The 13,030-nt window shown below is 33.3% G+C and overlaps 1 protein-coding gene across 1 annotated transcript; it reads right to left on the reverse strand.

The window, feature by feature from the left end:
- Positions 1 to 7,846: 7,846 nt before the first annotated feature.
- Positions 7,847 to 9,546, reverse strand: LOC106767924. Its single transcript, XM_014652895.2, has 4 exons — positions 9,313 to 9,546; positions 9,072 to 9,132; positions 8,805 to 8,991; positions 7,847 to 8,225 (listed from the first exon to the last, which is right to left on the reverse strand). Exons 1-4 carry the CDS (start codon positions 9,424 to 9,426, stop codon positions 8,183 to 8,185), a joined length of 405 nt encoding a protein of 134 aa, XP_014508381.1. The 5' UTR covers positions 9,427 to 9,546; the 3' UTR covers positions 7,847 to 8,182.
- Positions 9,547 to 13,030: the final 3,484 nt, after the last annotated feature.

The raw sequence follows: 13,030 nt of genomic DNA on the forward strand, positions 1-13,030 counted from the left end.
CATTTAAGTACAATTTTTTTTTTAAATAAAAAAATTACAAACTTTCTATATTCAAATTTAAACAAATTTCACCCCCAAAAAATGATGTTAACTTAAGAAAATTCAAAATAATAATAAAAAGTACAATATAATTCAAATGTCATAAAAAAACAAACACAAAAAACCAGCTCCTTGAAGAATTTCAGTGAAGAAGTGAGAGTGATAGCACCGTAAATGAGAGCAAGTTCCGTGAGAGTGATTTGTGAGAGCAGAGGTTACTTTTTTGGTATACACAGCGAGTGAAGAGAACATTTTATTTTTTAGGGTTTCATAAATAAAATAATAAATTAAAAAAATAAAATTAGGTAGGTGGGTTGGCGGGTCAACCCGGCCCATCACGGGTTCAACCCGCATGAGCCGGGTTGAAATCTGACCCACACAAAAAAAATTTAATTTTTTCAAACCCAACCCGGCCCGAACCTATAGTGAGCCGGGTTGGCTCGCGATTGTGGCCCATTTTGACGGCTCTAGTTTTAAGGAATACACTCACATTCTTATACTTGCTACTATACATAAATCCTAAAACTCTCTTATTAACTTAAGCATCGAATAGTCTTTGCAACTGGATCATTCTCCTTTTGACAAGGAGGAATTCTGTTCCAACCGTGAGGAACATTCAAGCCACCCACTTCGATCTTGCCATTTGTCTAAAGGTCCATGCTTAGATCCCGCGTCCACCATGGGTCAATAGAACTGTATCCTATCTCCACGTTTGATCTTATCTTGCATTCTTTGCTTTCATAACACATGTAAAAGATTCAGGTTTGGTCAGATGCAACATCGTGCTCTACAATTTTCTATCTATATTTTTCACTACGACTAAAGCCACAAAGTAATATCTTTAAGAAGATGAGCCAAGAGATGCAAGAGACAGGCACATGCATGCCCAAGATGGAGCATGGTCGCAGGGTTCTAATCTTTGATGATGACAACTCCAACTCCATCATCCATACCGATGCCAGATCGATGGTCATCAAGAGTTTCGAGAACTCCTTTCATGTCTCTATCTATGAGGAACACGCCTACCCCACCACTATATGTGCTTCTCCCCCAACAACGAGCAATTTGGCAACGAATAATAAGGATTAACTTAGCATTCCAACACTTGAGTACTTGAGCAAGAACAATTCAACATTCCAACACCCGAGTACAAAAGCAAGAGCAACTCAACATTCCAACATTAGAGTACATAAGCAAGAACAACTCGATGTCCTAATACCTGAGTACAAGTGTCTCTCAGTGTGAGTGTACCTAAGTACAAGTGCAGCTCGACGTGAGAATACTTGAGTGTAGAGTAAAAGTGGCTCGTTGGCCTAAAGTGAAGGGCATGTATACGCTGTTTTTGATGCATCTTTGTGGTTGCGGTAAAGGCATGTTTTGTTCATACCATCTATGGCTTCTTTATCTTCATTACTTTGTTGTACTCTAATATTCAATATTGAGACTAGGTGACAGTACACGAAATTTATTGAGAATGAGAATGGGGTGTGACTTGTGTGCATTAAAACAAAGAAGGAATTGGAGTAATTTATAATAGAAGTATAATAGGTTGGGGCCCCGTGGAAAATTGTTTAAGGGAGCATACAAATGGAGGAGCAAACTTCTGATGTAAAAATGGGTATTTGAATCTTGGGGTGGGGCTGGGTGAGCGCTTAAAAGATCTTGACTTTGCATGGAAGAGATAAAGTTTGTGAGGGAGAGAGAGAGATTTGTAAGTGGTGGGGTCATGAGTGGTTAAAATAAGTAAGATAAAGTTATATGGGTGGTGAGTGGTTTACATAAGGGTGAGTGAGAAAAATGAGTTGTATTATTTTGATGGATGTGGAGTTCATTTGGGTGGATATATAGAATTTATTTTATTTTAATGGAGTTGCATGCTAGTTATTAGAAAGGAGGTGTGTGTAGTATATATTTTACTATTTCTTATTTTGGTTGACTTGGGTAGATATATAGTATTTTGTGGGTTAGTTGTCTTTATAGAAAAATGGTGTGTTTAGTACATGGTTGACTATTTTGGGTGGTATGGTTGATTTGTTATTATTTTGATGATTGTTTTATTATTGTTTGGAGAATGTCTAGTACATATGAGTTTTTTGTTTGATTGTGGGTAGGATATTGTTTATTTCTTACGAAATTGGGTTTATGTTGTGATGCCCGGTGAAGCTCCTAGAAGTGTGGTGGGAGTAACACTGGTACTTACCCAGTAAAGCTCTTTAAGAATAGAGTGGTGGAGGGTGTATACTTGCCTGGTGAAACTCCAAGAGAGTGGTGGGGAGTGTATATTTGCTCGGTGAAGCTCTAAGAGAGTGGTGGGAAGTGATGTACATGCCGGTGAAGCCTTCCAGGGAGTGGTGGGAAATGTTGTGGTTTAATGGTGTAGTAGAGTCTAATGGCCCAGTGAAGCTCTTTAATAGAGTGGTAGGAGGTAACACTCAACCTAATAGTTGTATGTGAGTAACCCAGTGGTGATCCAATATATAGAGTGAATGGTTTCAACAAACTAAGGTATGAATTGGTGAATGACTGAGGGAGTCTAGATGTGAATTGATGACTTTGAATTCTGGCAATGTAGTTGTTAATGATTTAATGTGATGTCATGTGAAGATGTGTGTTGTAGAGGAGTTACTATTGGTAGTTGTTTATTACTTATGTATGTTATATAACTTGTTTAAGTTAACTCACCTTTTCATGTTGTGATTATGGTTTCCATCTATGATGATCGTACTTGTACTGGAGTAAATGGCGTTGCAGATAAAGACCGGATCGAAGTAGCTGACAAGAGTTGGGATTTAAGTTCAGGGATTTTATTATTGGTTTCTATTATTGAAAATTTTTCAGACTTGATATTTTTATGTAAAAGAAATATTCTAAGATTTCCAGACAACATTTATGGTTATGTTTTGCTTACGCATTTTTAATCAAATAAAATTTTTTATCTTTCATAAATGTTTTATGGAAATATCGTGTTTCGAGAAAGAAATAAATTTGCACCATGACATCTCAAATATGGGGTGTTACACTAGTTGAGTTGTTGGTGGTGTAACATCCCAATTCAGGATGTCACAAGACGTGATAAAATCGAAATTATCTAAACTCTATTAATGGGAAAAACAATATTCATAGAAAACTTTGAGAGGAAATAAAACAAAGTCATAACTGTTAAAAAATATTATCCAATTACATAGTTCTAAAATTTATAAAAGAAATAAACAACTTAAATGAAAAACCCAAGTCTTCCCCGTCCTCTCTTGTCTTTATTCTGCATCAGAAATATATGTAACAACCACTGCTCCAGTATAACCAAAATTCATACAACCAACGCTCAAACAAAAATAAAATCAAGAATAGGGTAAGCTACCGTTAAAACAACAAATGACAACAAGAACAAAAGCATGGCAAATAAGCAAACAAGTTGGAGCCAGGCGAAACATTAATCCCTTCTCCACTATCTCGCATAAGCGAGAGAGTACAACACTAGAACCTCATTCTCTTCTCGCACCGCACGGTCAAAGAGAACCTCTTTCCAGCATCACACGGTCGAAGAAAACCTCTTTTCCACCACAAGTAGACACGTCCACCACATCAACATACCTCTTCATTAATAACATAATGTGATAATATACAATCACCCTAGCATGCTTCATCATTAACTAAGAGCCATCCACAAACCCAAAAATGACAACCAGCTCGACTTCCTCTGAAAACATCTCAACATGAAGTCTATCACATTGACATCCTCGTCCATCTTTTGGCATGCCTCAACTTTCAGAAAATACATTGGGATAATCGATTATCAGTAGTGATAATCGATTATCTTAGTAAGACTAAGGAGACAAGGTTCTCTGGGATAATCAACTATTCCCGTAAGACCAGGAATACTAATGTTTTCTTGAATAATAAGGTTCACTGGGATAATCGATTATCACTAGGGATAATCGATTACTCTAGTAGCATAACTCTAGATCAAAATCGTGGATAATGTCAGAGTAGTGTGGCAGAATGGTTAGCGTGAACAACAAACCAAGAGGGGGTGAATTGGTTTCTTATCGCAAATTCATGCCTTTAATAATTCTCTCTTATTTTAATTTCTTAGCGATAAATTTAAACAAATATAGAGAGTAAAAAGGAGAGAAAATTGCACAGATAATTTTATACTAGTTTAGGTCACAAGAATCATACGTCCAGTTGCTAATCCCAAACAGAGATTAATGTTCCATTATCACAAAACCAGCAAACTGTTACAATCACAAAGAAATACAAGTTTAAGGTTTAGAAAGCACCTCCCGTTATCCCAAGAGATGAAACTCGCTTCCCTTGAAACCCAAAATGGATGAACACATCCTCCAAATGCTTCACGAAGAATGACCATCTCCTTTGAATCTTCACAAAGGATGAACACCTCCTTTGAATCATCACAAAGGATGACAAGCTTTTAACTCAACAACAGTAATAACACTCAACCACACTCCCAGTTAAAGTTCTCGCTCTATGCCAACACACCAAGTTCTCAAAGCCATAACACAAGGGTTACACAAACCCTAAAACAATTATCCCCGCACACAATAGATAAGAATTTCGAAATACACATATTTTGTATGTTGTATTTTAGAGTGAGAGTCCCAATGAAATTTATAGAGATCTCACTCAAGGATAACTCCAAAAATCTGTTGTCGGTTATTTAGCGTGTAATAATCGATTATCTAGATATGGTAATCGATTGTGCATCAATGAATGCATAACAGTAAAAAACTTGTTTGAAAAAACTCATAATTGCTCGTGATAATCGATATGGCAAGTCATAATCGATTATTGATAATTGATTATCATAAGTGGTAATCGATTATCTTGAGTATAAAATGAGGTTTTCTGATTCCAAATGATTTTTAACGTAATATAAAGCAAACAATAGACATAATCAAATATAAACCACATCTTATATGTCAATCTACTAAATTTCAAAAGTTTTAATACAAAACAAGTCTTCTTGAAGATCTTCCTGCAATAAGAGCACTTGAAACTTGACTTTGAGACATCATCAAAATTTCAACTCTTCAGCTTTATGATAACAATATTAGGTAACTTTCACGAAAACATTTGGTGCGAAGATGAAAATGTACTCATGTATGACATCAAATGCCATAGTTTTCGATGTCAAAGGTATAAGACGTTAGAATATCATTTTTTTCATACTTTATTCACTTTAGCTTTGAATGAAACTCTCTTCTCTACTCAAACCCTTCTTGGACGAAGCTTTCAGCAACGAACACATGTAATCTTTCTTTCATTTTATACAAATGCACGTTGATTAACTACTTTAGTTATGATATTCTTTCCTTTTGACCAATTGATTTTGTGCAAAAGTACCCTTTAGAGGATGGAAGTGTTCTCCTTTCTCTCTCACTAGCGACAACACTTTATTCTGGCGAACCCACCCTCAAGAAGGTTAGTTTCATTTTCATTTTTTTATGGGCTATAAATTGGTTGAATCTATTGGTGTTGTTGATATTGATATTGTTGAACTTGCTTGTTATTCATACACCATATACATCCAAACTTAGGGTAAAACTGAGAGTATATTCAAAACTACTCTAATGACCTAAAAATTTGTTCAACGCACCAAAATATCATGAGAAACCCTCACAAAAAGTTTTAGATCAAAATTCAAAGTCTAAGTAGGTGATTTATTTTTGCAAAGTTTGAAAAAGAAATTGACAAAAAAATAGAAAAGACATTCTTTTGAAAATCTAGAAGGAACAGCTGGCTACATCGCCACATGATTGAATATTTTTTCTATCCCAAATCAATATATAATACTGTCAAATTGGCAAATCGGAGCAACTGTTATGGTCTTCTAAAGACCTGTTACAATTGACTTTTCAAATAGCTTTTATACTTCATAAAGATCCAAAGTAAGGCTCCTGGGATTTTTACCTCAAATAGGGATTCTAAGGAGTGGTAAACAAAAAATTCAACCAAAAAAAAAAGATACCCATAGCTACCAAAACCAAAAATAAAAAATTAATAGTCAATATACACTACTATTCATTGTAACATCATTCACTTGTAATAACTTTTGTTTATAGTTCATACTCCATAGTTAACAACTGGATCTATAAAATGTCAAAACTAGACAACATTTGTTAGACAACATTTGTTGGTTTCTGCTTTTCAGGTCTCGTAAAGTTGTAAACATGGATCACTATTTATTAAAAAAACAAAGAAGTTGATTGATGTCGAAAAAGGAAAAAAATGACGTTAATTGGCAATTTCCAACGTCAATTAACGTCGAAAAATGCATGCAACTTTTGACATCAATCAACGTCATCTTTTTTTCGATGTTAATTAACGTCTCCCGATATGATGTCAATATTTTTTAAACATTAAAGGTCGAAAAACACCGATGTCAAAGCATTTTTTTTTTCATTAGTAAGAAGTACAATACTTGTTAATTTAGTGTTACGTATTGAGTAGGTAATCTATTATTGAAGTCATCTTAACTCTACTAAGCTCACTGAATCATATAAAAGAATGAATTTTATGTGATGAGAATTGATAGAGGTACTTACTAAGAGGATTATAAGTAAATTTACCCTCTCAGTGTATAAATGAGACTTTGTAAATTTAAGCTAGTTGTGACACTTTTTATTTATGATTATATGATAAGTGCATGATTTCATGAGTATAATTTAATGAATAAATTCCTTTATAATATGGTTTATGTTGTTATGAATGATGTAAGATAAAAAAAAATTGTGTGGTTGGGAGGTTAAGCATAAAAATAATAAATTAGGAAATAAGATGTTAACAAAAGTGATGTGTAGCTGAATTAGTGAGAATTCTTTTTTATAGGTTAATGAACTTGTGTTGAATCCTTGTTAAGTGCATAAAATGTGTTTGTTTTTTTATTCTATTATTTGACGTGGAATGTGGGTGTCCTGTTGTTATTATTATGGTCTATGTGGTATGATGTTTTGCTTTTAATTTAAGGATAGTGTCTTTGAACCTTGGCTAGACTAAAAATAGGTTTAGTTCTTTTCTAGTTTGGTGGTAGACAGATACATCGAACCTAAGCATAAGAACTTGGAAGAACAGAAGATTAACGCAAAATTAATTTGTTAATGAAACAATTACAGGGTAAGTGTTATGTTGTTTAGGAAAAAGGGTAACCTAACGTTTGTGAGTGTGAATGCAAGCAAAGGAGGATTGTGGAATTAAGAGCATCAAATCAAGAACTGATAGTTATTATCTGGAGAAGAGGTAATGGGTGCTAAGCCTTGTCTTTAATTCTGTGAACGATGATGTCTTCATGTAAATGAGTGGACGTGTTCTCTGTTTTTTTGTGAGTGTTGGGTTCTTGAAGAAGAGAAGATGAAGGAGATTGGGGATGAGTAGTCATGGATATGGTGAGGGAAAGTGAAGAAGAAGAAGAAAATTGGAAGAGAGATGAGGTAAAATGGAAGTCACGTCAGAAAAAATAGGACCCTATGCTGGTAATTATTTAAACCGTATTATCCAAAAGAACAAAATTGAGACAAAAATAACGAAAATAAATTAAAACTACATTGATCAAACTCAAGAAAAATGTGAACTAAAACAGTATTTAAGTTTTATAATAATATAGTGACTTTTACACCAGTTCACGGTGGTTTGATGAAGAAATTACTTTTGCTCGAACGAAAATTTTTCTTAATAAAGGCCAACATGTATCCTGATTATTCCAAAATTCTTGCACTCAATTTGAAAAGTGTATAATTGGTGCAACAGGAACGAACAGAGAAAAACAGATATAAAACAAACAATAAGAATCTTCAGCAAAATTTCTAGGTTTTCTTTTCATTAAAGATCAAAGAATTTGTTTGAAGAATAAAATGTTTACAATGCTTAATATAACAAATAAAACTTTAGTTCTCTATCTAACAAAGTTACTTACTACAAATAACCACAACAGAGTTATTTACTGTCTTACTGATATCTGTGATGTTACGTGAGAACTTTTAAGGCCCAACATGAATAACTGATCTTCTCTTAGCATTCTCTACATTTGTAATTCCAACACAATGTCTTTTGGTCATAAGTATTACCTCTTCTCATGATCATCTTAACCAAAATTCATGATTACCCCACTTCAGTTCAATGGTGATATCTACATGTTGGATTTCCTCTCCCACCTGTTCTTGGTGTCAAGCCTACAAAATATTATTAACACATAAAATGATTGTGAATTGCTCACATGGCAAAGCAAACAAGCAAAATATCCATATATATACATAGATAGAGCAGAATTACAATACTATAAAACACAACCAGTGCTATGTAATGTCAATGCAGAGATTAACCATAGCTACTGATGTGATAAGTTAACAACCCAATAGGTGTGATTCAGCTGGCAACACAAGAGGGTTTGTGGAACTTAAGATCAATTATAACAAAAACACAGTTTTGGGAGGGTCGAGGAATCTTCACTATAATCAAACTCCAGATCAAAATTGAAGATTAGTTTCATAATCAATCCACAGAGCTTGAGAAAATACCTCAAGCTGCCAACAGGAAGTTTAATGCCCTAATTACGGTTGTTAACAAAAAAAAAAAAAGTGACTAAATCTCGACAACTTTTCACATAACCGACCGATGAATCAAAACCTGTGAGAATATCTTAAGGTCTCACCTGGGTGACCAAAGCCCTAATTATAATGATTAGAGAATTGACAAGGATTAACTATTGCAAACTGAGATCTATCAACTAAAGTGTTATTATCTATACATACCCCCAATGCAATTTTCGCTTATTTGGCGCAGAAATCATAGGCATATTATCCTTTGCTTCTTCATTTCTAGAATCAATTCCTTCACAATCATTCCAGTAACCGGATTCCTTGGGATCAATTTTTGAACCTTGAGCTACGCTATCTTGGCTACATAAATCATCACCATGTGACTTTTTGTTAGCCCCGTCTGCAGAACCATTGACGGAATTAGAACATCATAAATTAATGAACCATTACAATTAAGCGGGGAAAAAGAAAGAAAGAAACCTTTGGATTTTAGTTTGAACTTTGATTTTGATTTCACTTGCAAGCGCCTCTTGTGTAGTTCCTATCACAGTCCAATGTTCAGACAACGTTAACACAGAAGAACACCAACAATCAAACGCAGTAGTAAAACTACATATACCCATGTTTCAAAATGTTGAAAAAATCTAAAATTGTCAATAGTTTTGAACGTGGGAAGTGTAAAGAATGACGAAAAGTGAATTGGATTGAAGAGGGTACTCACACGAAATTTTTCGAGCTGGTGCTGCGTAACGCCTTTAGGTTTGAAATTAGGTCGGAGGCAGGGCGTGGATGCGATTGCAGCTTCTCTTCTACGATCCTCTTCTTCCTTTTCCATTCTCTTTTCCCTTTCATCACCTTTCGTATAGTTCTCTCAAATGCATATAATCATCATTTGAATAAGAATACTCGTTTAGAATATTGGATTCAGATTTTAAAAAGATTATTTTGATATAAAACTTTCATATGAATTTCTAAAGTAACATCCATAAGAATAAGAATAGAAGGACTTTTTTTTTTTTTTTTATTTAGACGTGAAAATGGGTAACCCGGGTGAAAATGGGTAACCCGGTTGTGCTCTGGTTATTTTGTGAGTGAATTTAAATTGGTTCGTTTATCAGTGAGTTAGAAAAATTCAAACTCGATTTTAACCATCACGATGGATAAACGAGTTGGTTGATTTATTTAATTACAATTTTTTTAAATAAAATAATAATGTAAATATCTTTTTATAAAGTTAAAATTAAATTTTAATAAAATAAAATTAGGTAGGTGGGTTGGTGGGCTAACTCGTGGTAAATCGGATGGACGTGCGGGTTGTGGTCCATTTTAAAAGCTCTAATATTTTTTTCTTCATAAAAATATAATTTTAAAAAATTTATGTTTATATTGTAAAACTTTTAAAAATTTGAAAAGATTTTTGTGAAATAAAATTATTAATTGATTTTTTTATTACATCTCTATATTTCATATTTAAAAGTTTCATAAGGAAATTATTATTATTCCTTATATTCTTTTACACGTTTTCTTTTACTCGAACTTTATACTCTTATAAGATATTACTGAAATACATCTAATTTATATCTCGAGAACGAAAATTTATGCTAATAACCATAATGAATATATTAGTTTCGTTAATACGGTATACGATTAACTAGTTAAAATATAGTAAAAGATGGTTAATTATATTTTTAAGATTTGAAGGAAATATTTTGTAATATATTATCTAGAGATGCATAATTAGACAACAATTTCACTTTACAGATACATTATCTAATATTTTTCTTAAAGATTGCATCTAATGAAGAAAGTTAGACGCACTTCATATTTGATCGATAGGCCATCTAAACGGTTTTTCAAAACTTATTTTTTTTTTTCAAATATCTAATTATACAATAAATTTTAATTCAATAACATATAATTTAAAGAGAAAAGGGATAAAAGTGATATACATTATGTTTCCATAATGGTTCATATGTTAACAAAGATAACGTTAAATTTCCAATCAATTGATTGAATTTTATCAAACTGAGATACTAGTTTATTATTATTTGAAATGGAGTGATTATTTATTAAGATTAAGTATTATTTAGAATTAAAATAGAGTATTATTTAAATTACATTTATTTTTGACTAAGAATATGTTTTGTTCATTGTAGTTCATATAATTGAATCTTTGTTTTAAATTGTTCTTGTGGAGCTCCAAACGTATTTGGTAAAGATGATTTCACAGACTTTTTCAATCTTTTATGTATCAAGTGGGTTTTCATCTATCTTTTCCTTGGTGTTCGTCCTCAACGTAGGATAGTGATGTGTTTGCAAAAGACATGTTAACACTCAAGTTAGTAGGGTGTGTCAGATAATAGTCAATGTTGTAAAAATGAATGTCCCCTATTTACCTCGACGAGTGTATTATTTATAGGATAGTTATAAGTTTGCAAGCCATCACCTATATGGACCTAGGTGGGTCATGACCCATTTACCTCATGAGTCAACATCTGATTCAGAATGTACTAAGTTAAAAAATAATATGTCATTAAAGAATGTGAGGTCAGGTTAGGGCCAAGTAGAAACAGTCTGACTTATGCCTGGGTAGATTAGCTCAGCTTGTGCCCGAGTAGCATTAGCTCGTAAACATTAGATCAACCCCCAAATTTTCTCATGACTTGAAGGCACACTAATACAAAAATATCGTATAACGTCGTTGTTTTTTGGCCTTTCACATCGAATTTGAGGTTGACGTCATATCGGGAGACGTTAAATTGACGTCGAATTTAAAAAATTTGACGCTAATCAAATTGACGTCGAATTTAAAAAATTCGACATTAATCAAATTGACGTCGAATTTTTTTAATATTCCATGTTAAGCAATTTTTTTTTTGTTTTTCTTTTAATTAATTGTGATCTTTTTTACAACTCTATGAGACCTGAAAAGCAAAAAAACAACAAATTTCAGTTTTTGGTGTTTTATAAAGCATGAACTGTGAATGTTTAGTATAATATCAATAACAACAACAAACAACAAACAAGTTCAATCAAACAACAATAACAAACGAGTTCAACCAAATAACAACAACAAACAATTTAAAAAAACACAACAAGCAAGTTCAACAAATAAGTTCTTCAAAACAAAAATGAAAACTAACCTTCAAAAGGTGGGTTCGTCGTAATAAAGTGTTTCCACCAGTGAGATAGAAAGCAGAATGCACCTATGAAGGACAAGAACACCAAAATAATCGGTCAAAACAAATGAAAATCATACATAAAGTAGTTAATTAACATACATTTGTATCAAATGAAAGAAACATGTGATGGTCATCAAACTTTGTTCGAGAAAAGTTTGAGAAGAGAAGAAAGTCTCGCGCGCTAAGATAAAGTGAATGAATTTTCAATCTCTCGCTCAAATTAAAAAAGAGAAACTTTTGGTTGACAAATGATACATAGAAGCTCCTACATAATTCGACGTTTTATTGGTAGTTTAAAAGAAAAAAGAATTAAAAAGGGGTAACTCTTTGGCTTCTGGCTGAAAAGTAATACGTCGAAGGCCCTACAGAACCAACATATTATATGTGGTTTAAAAGAAAAAAGAAAAAAAGAATTAAAAAGGAGTTACTTTCAGGCTTTTGGCTGACAAATAATACGTTGAAGCCTCTACAGAATTCGATGTACTAATGGTGGTTTAAAAGAAAAGAAAGAGAATGATGTGCTGCTTTAAAATGTCACTGATAATTTTCAACGTTGGTTATTCAGTGGTTGGACGTTGAACGCGTGACGTTATACGTTGTTTTTGCACTAGTGGCATATGAAAAGCTTTAATAGGTTCAGTACAACAATTGTAGTTGGTTGTTAATTGACTTACAAAACATGAGAATTGGTTCTCGGTAATCGTTTTATACCTATGGAGAGTACATGCAAAGAAAAGGAAAGAAAAATTTATACTTTGCAAAGAAAAATTTATATTTTGTAAAGAAAAATTTATATTTTGTAAAGAAAATCGTATATTTTGCAAAGAAAATTTATATCTTTATCAATAACCTTATAGGTATAGTAGCCCCAAACCTCGAGGAGCGTAACGACGAAGAGGTTTGAATGATGGGATGTAGGTAGGCGACAGGGTATATGGAAGGTTTAACCAAGGTTGTTGAATAAGTGGTAGATACTGCATGGAAGGTTCAACCTCAACCGACTAGGTAGGCGACAAGGAACTACATTAGAAGGTTTGACCTAGACCGATTAGGTAGTTGACAGGGAATTATATGAAAGGTTCGACCTAGACCTTCAGATAGGCAACAAGGAACTACATGAAAGGTTCGACCTGGACCATCAGGTAGGTGGCAGGGAACTACATCGAAACGTTCAAACTAAACTATTGGGTATGTATTAGGAAATTATATGGAAGGTTTGACCTAGATCGTCGTGTAGGCGACATGGAACTGAATTGA

The sequence above is a fragment of the Vigna radiata genome, chromosome 1, assembly GCF_000741045.1.
Source record: "Vigna radiata var. radiata cultivar VC1973A chromosome 1, Vradiata_ver6, whole genome shotgun sequence".
NCBI lineage: Eukaryota > Viridiplantae > Streptophyta > Magnoliopsida > Fabales > Fabaceae > Vigna > Vigna radiata.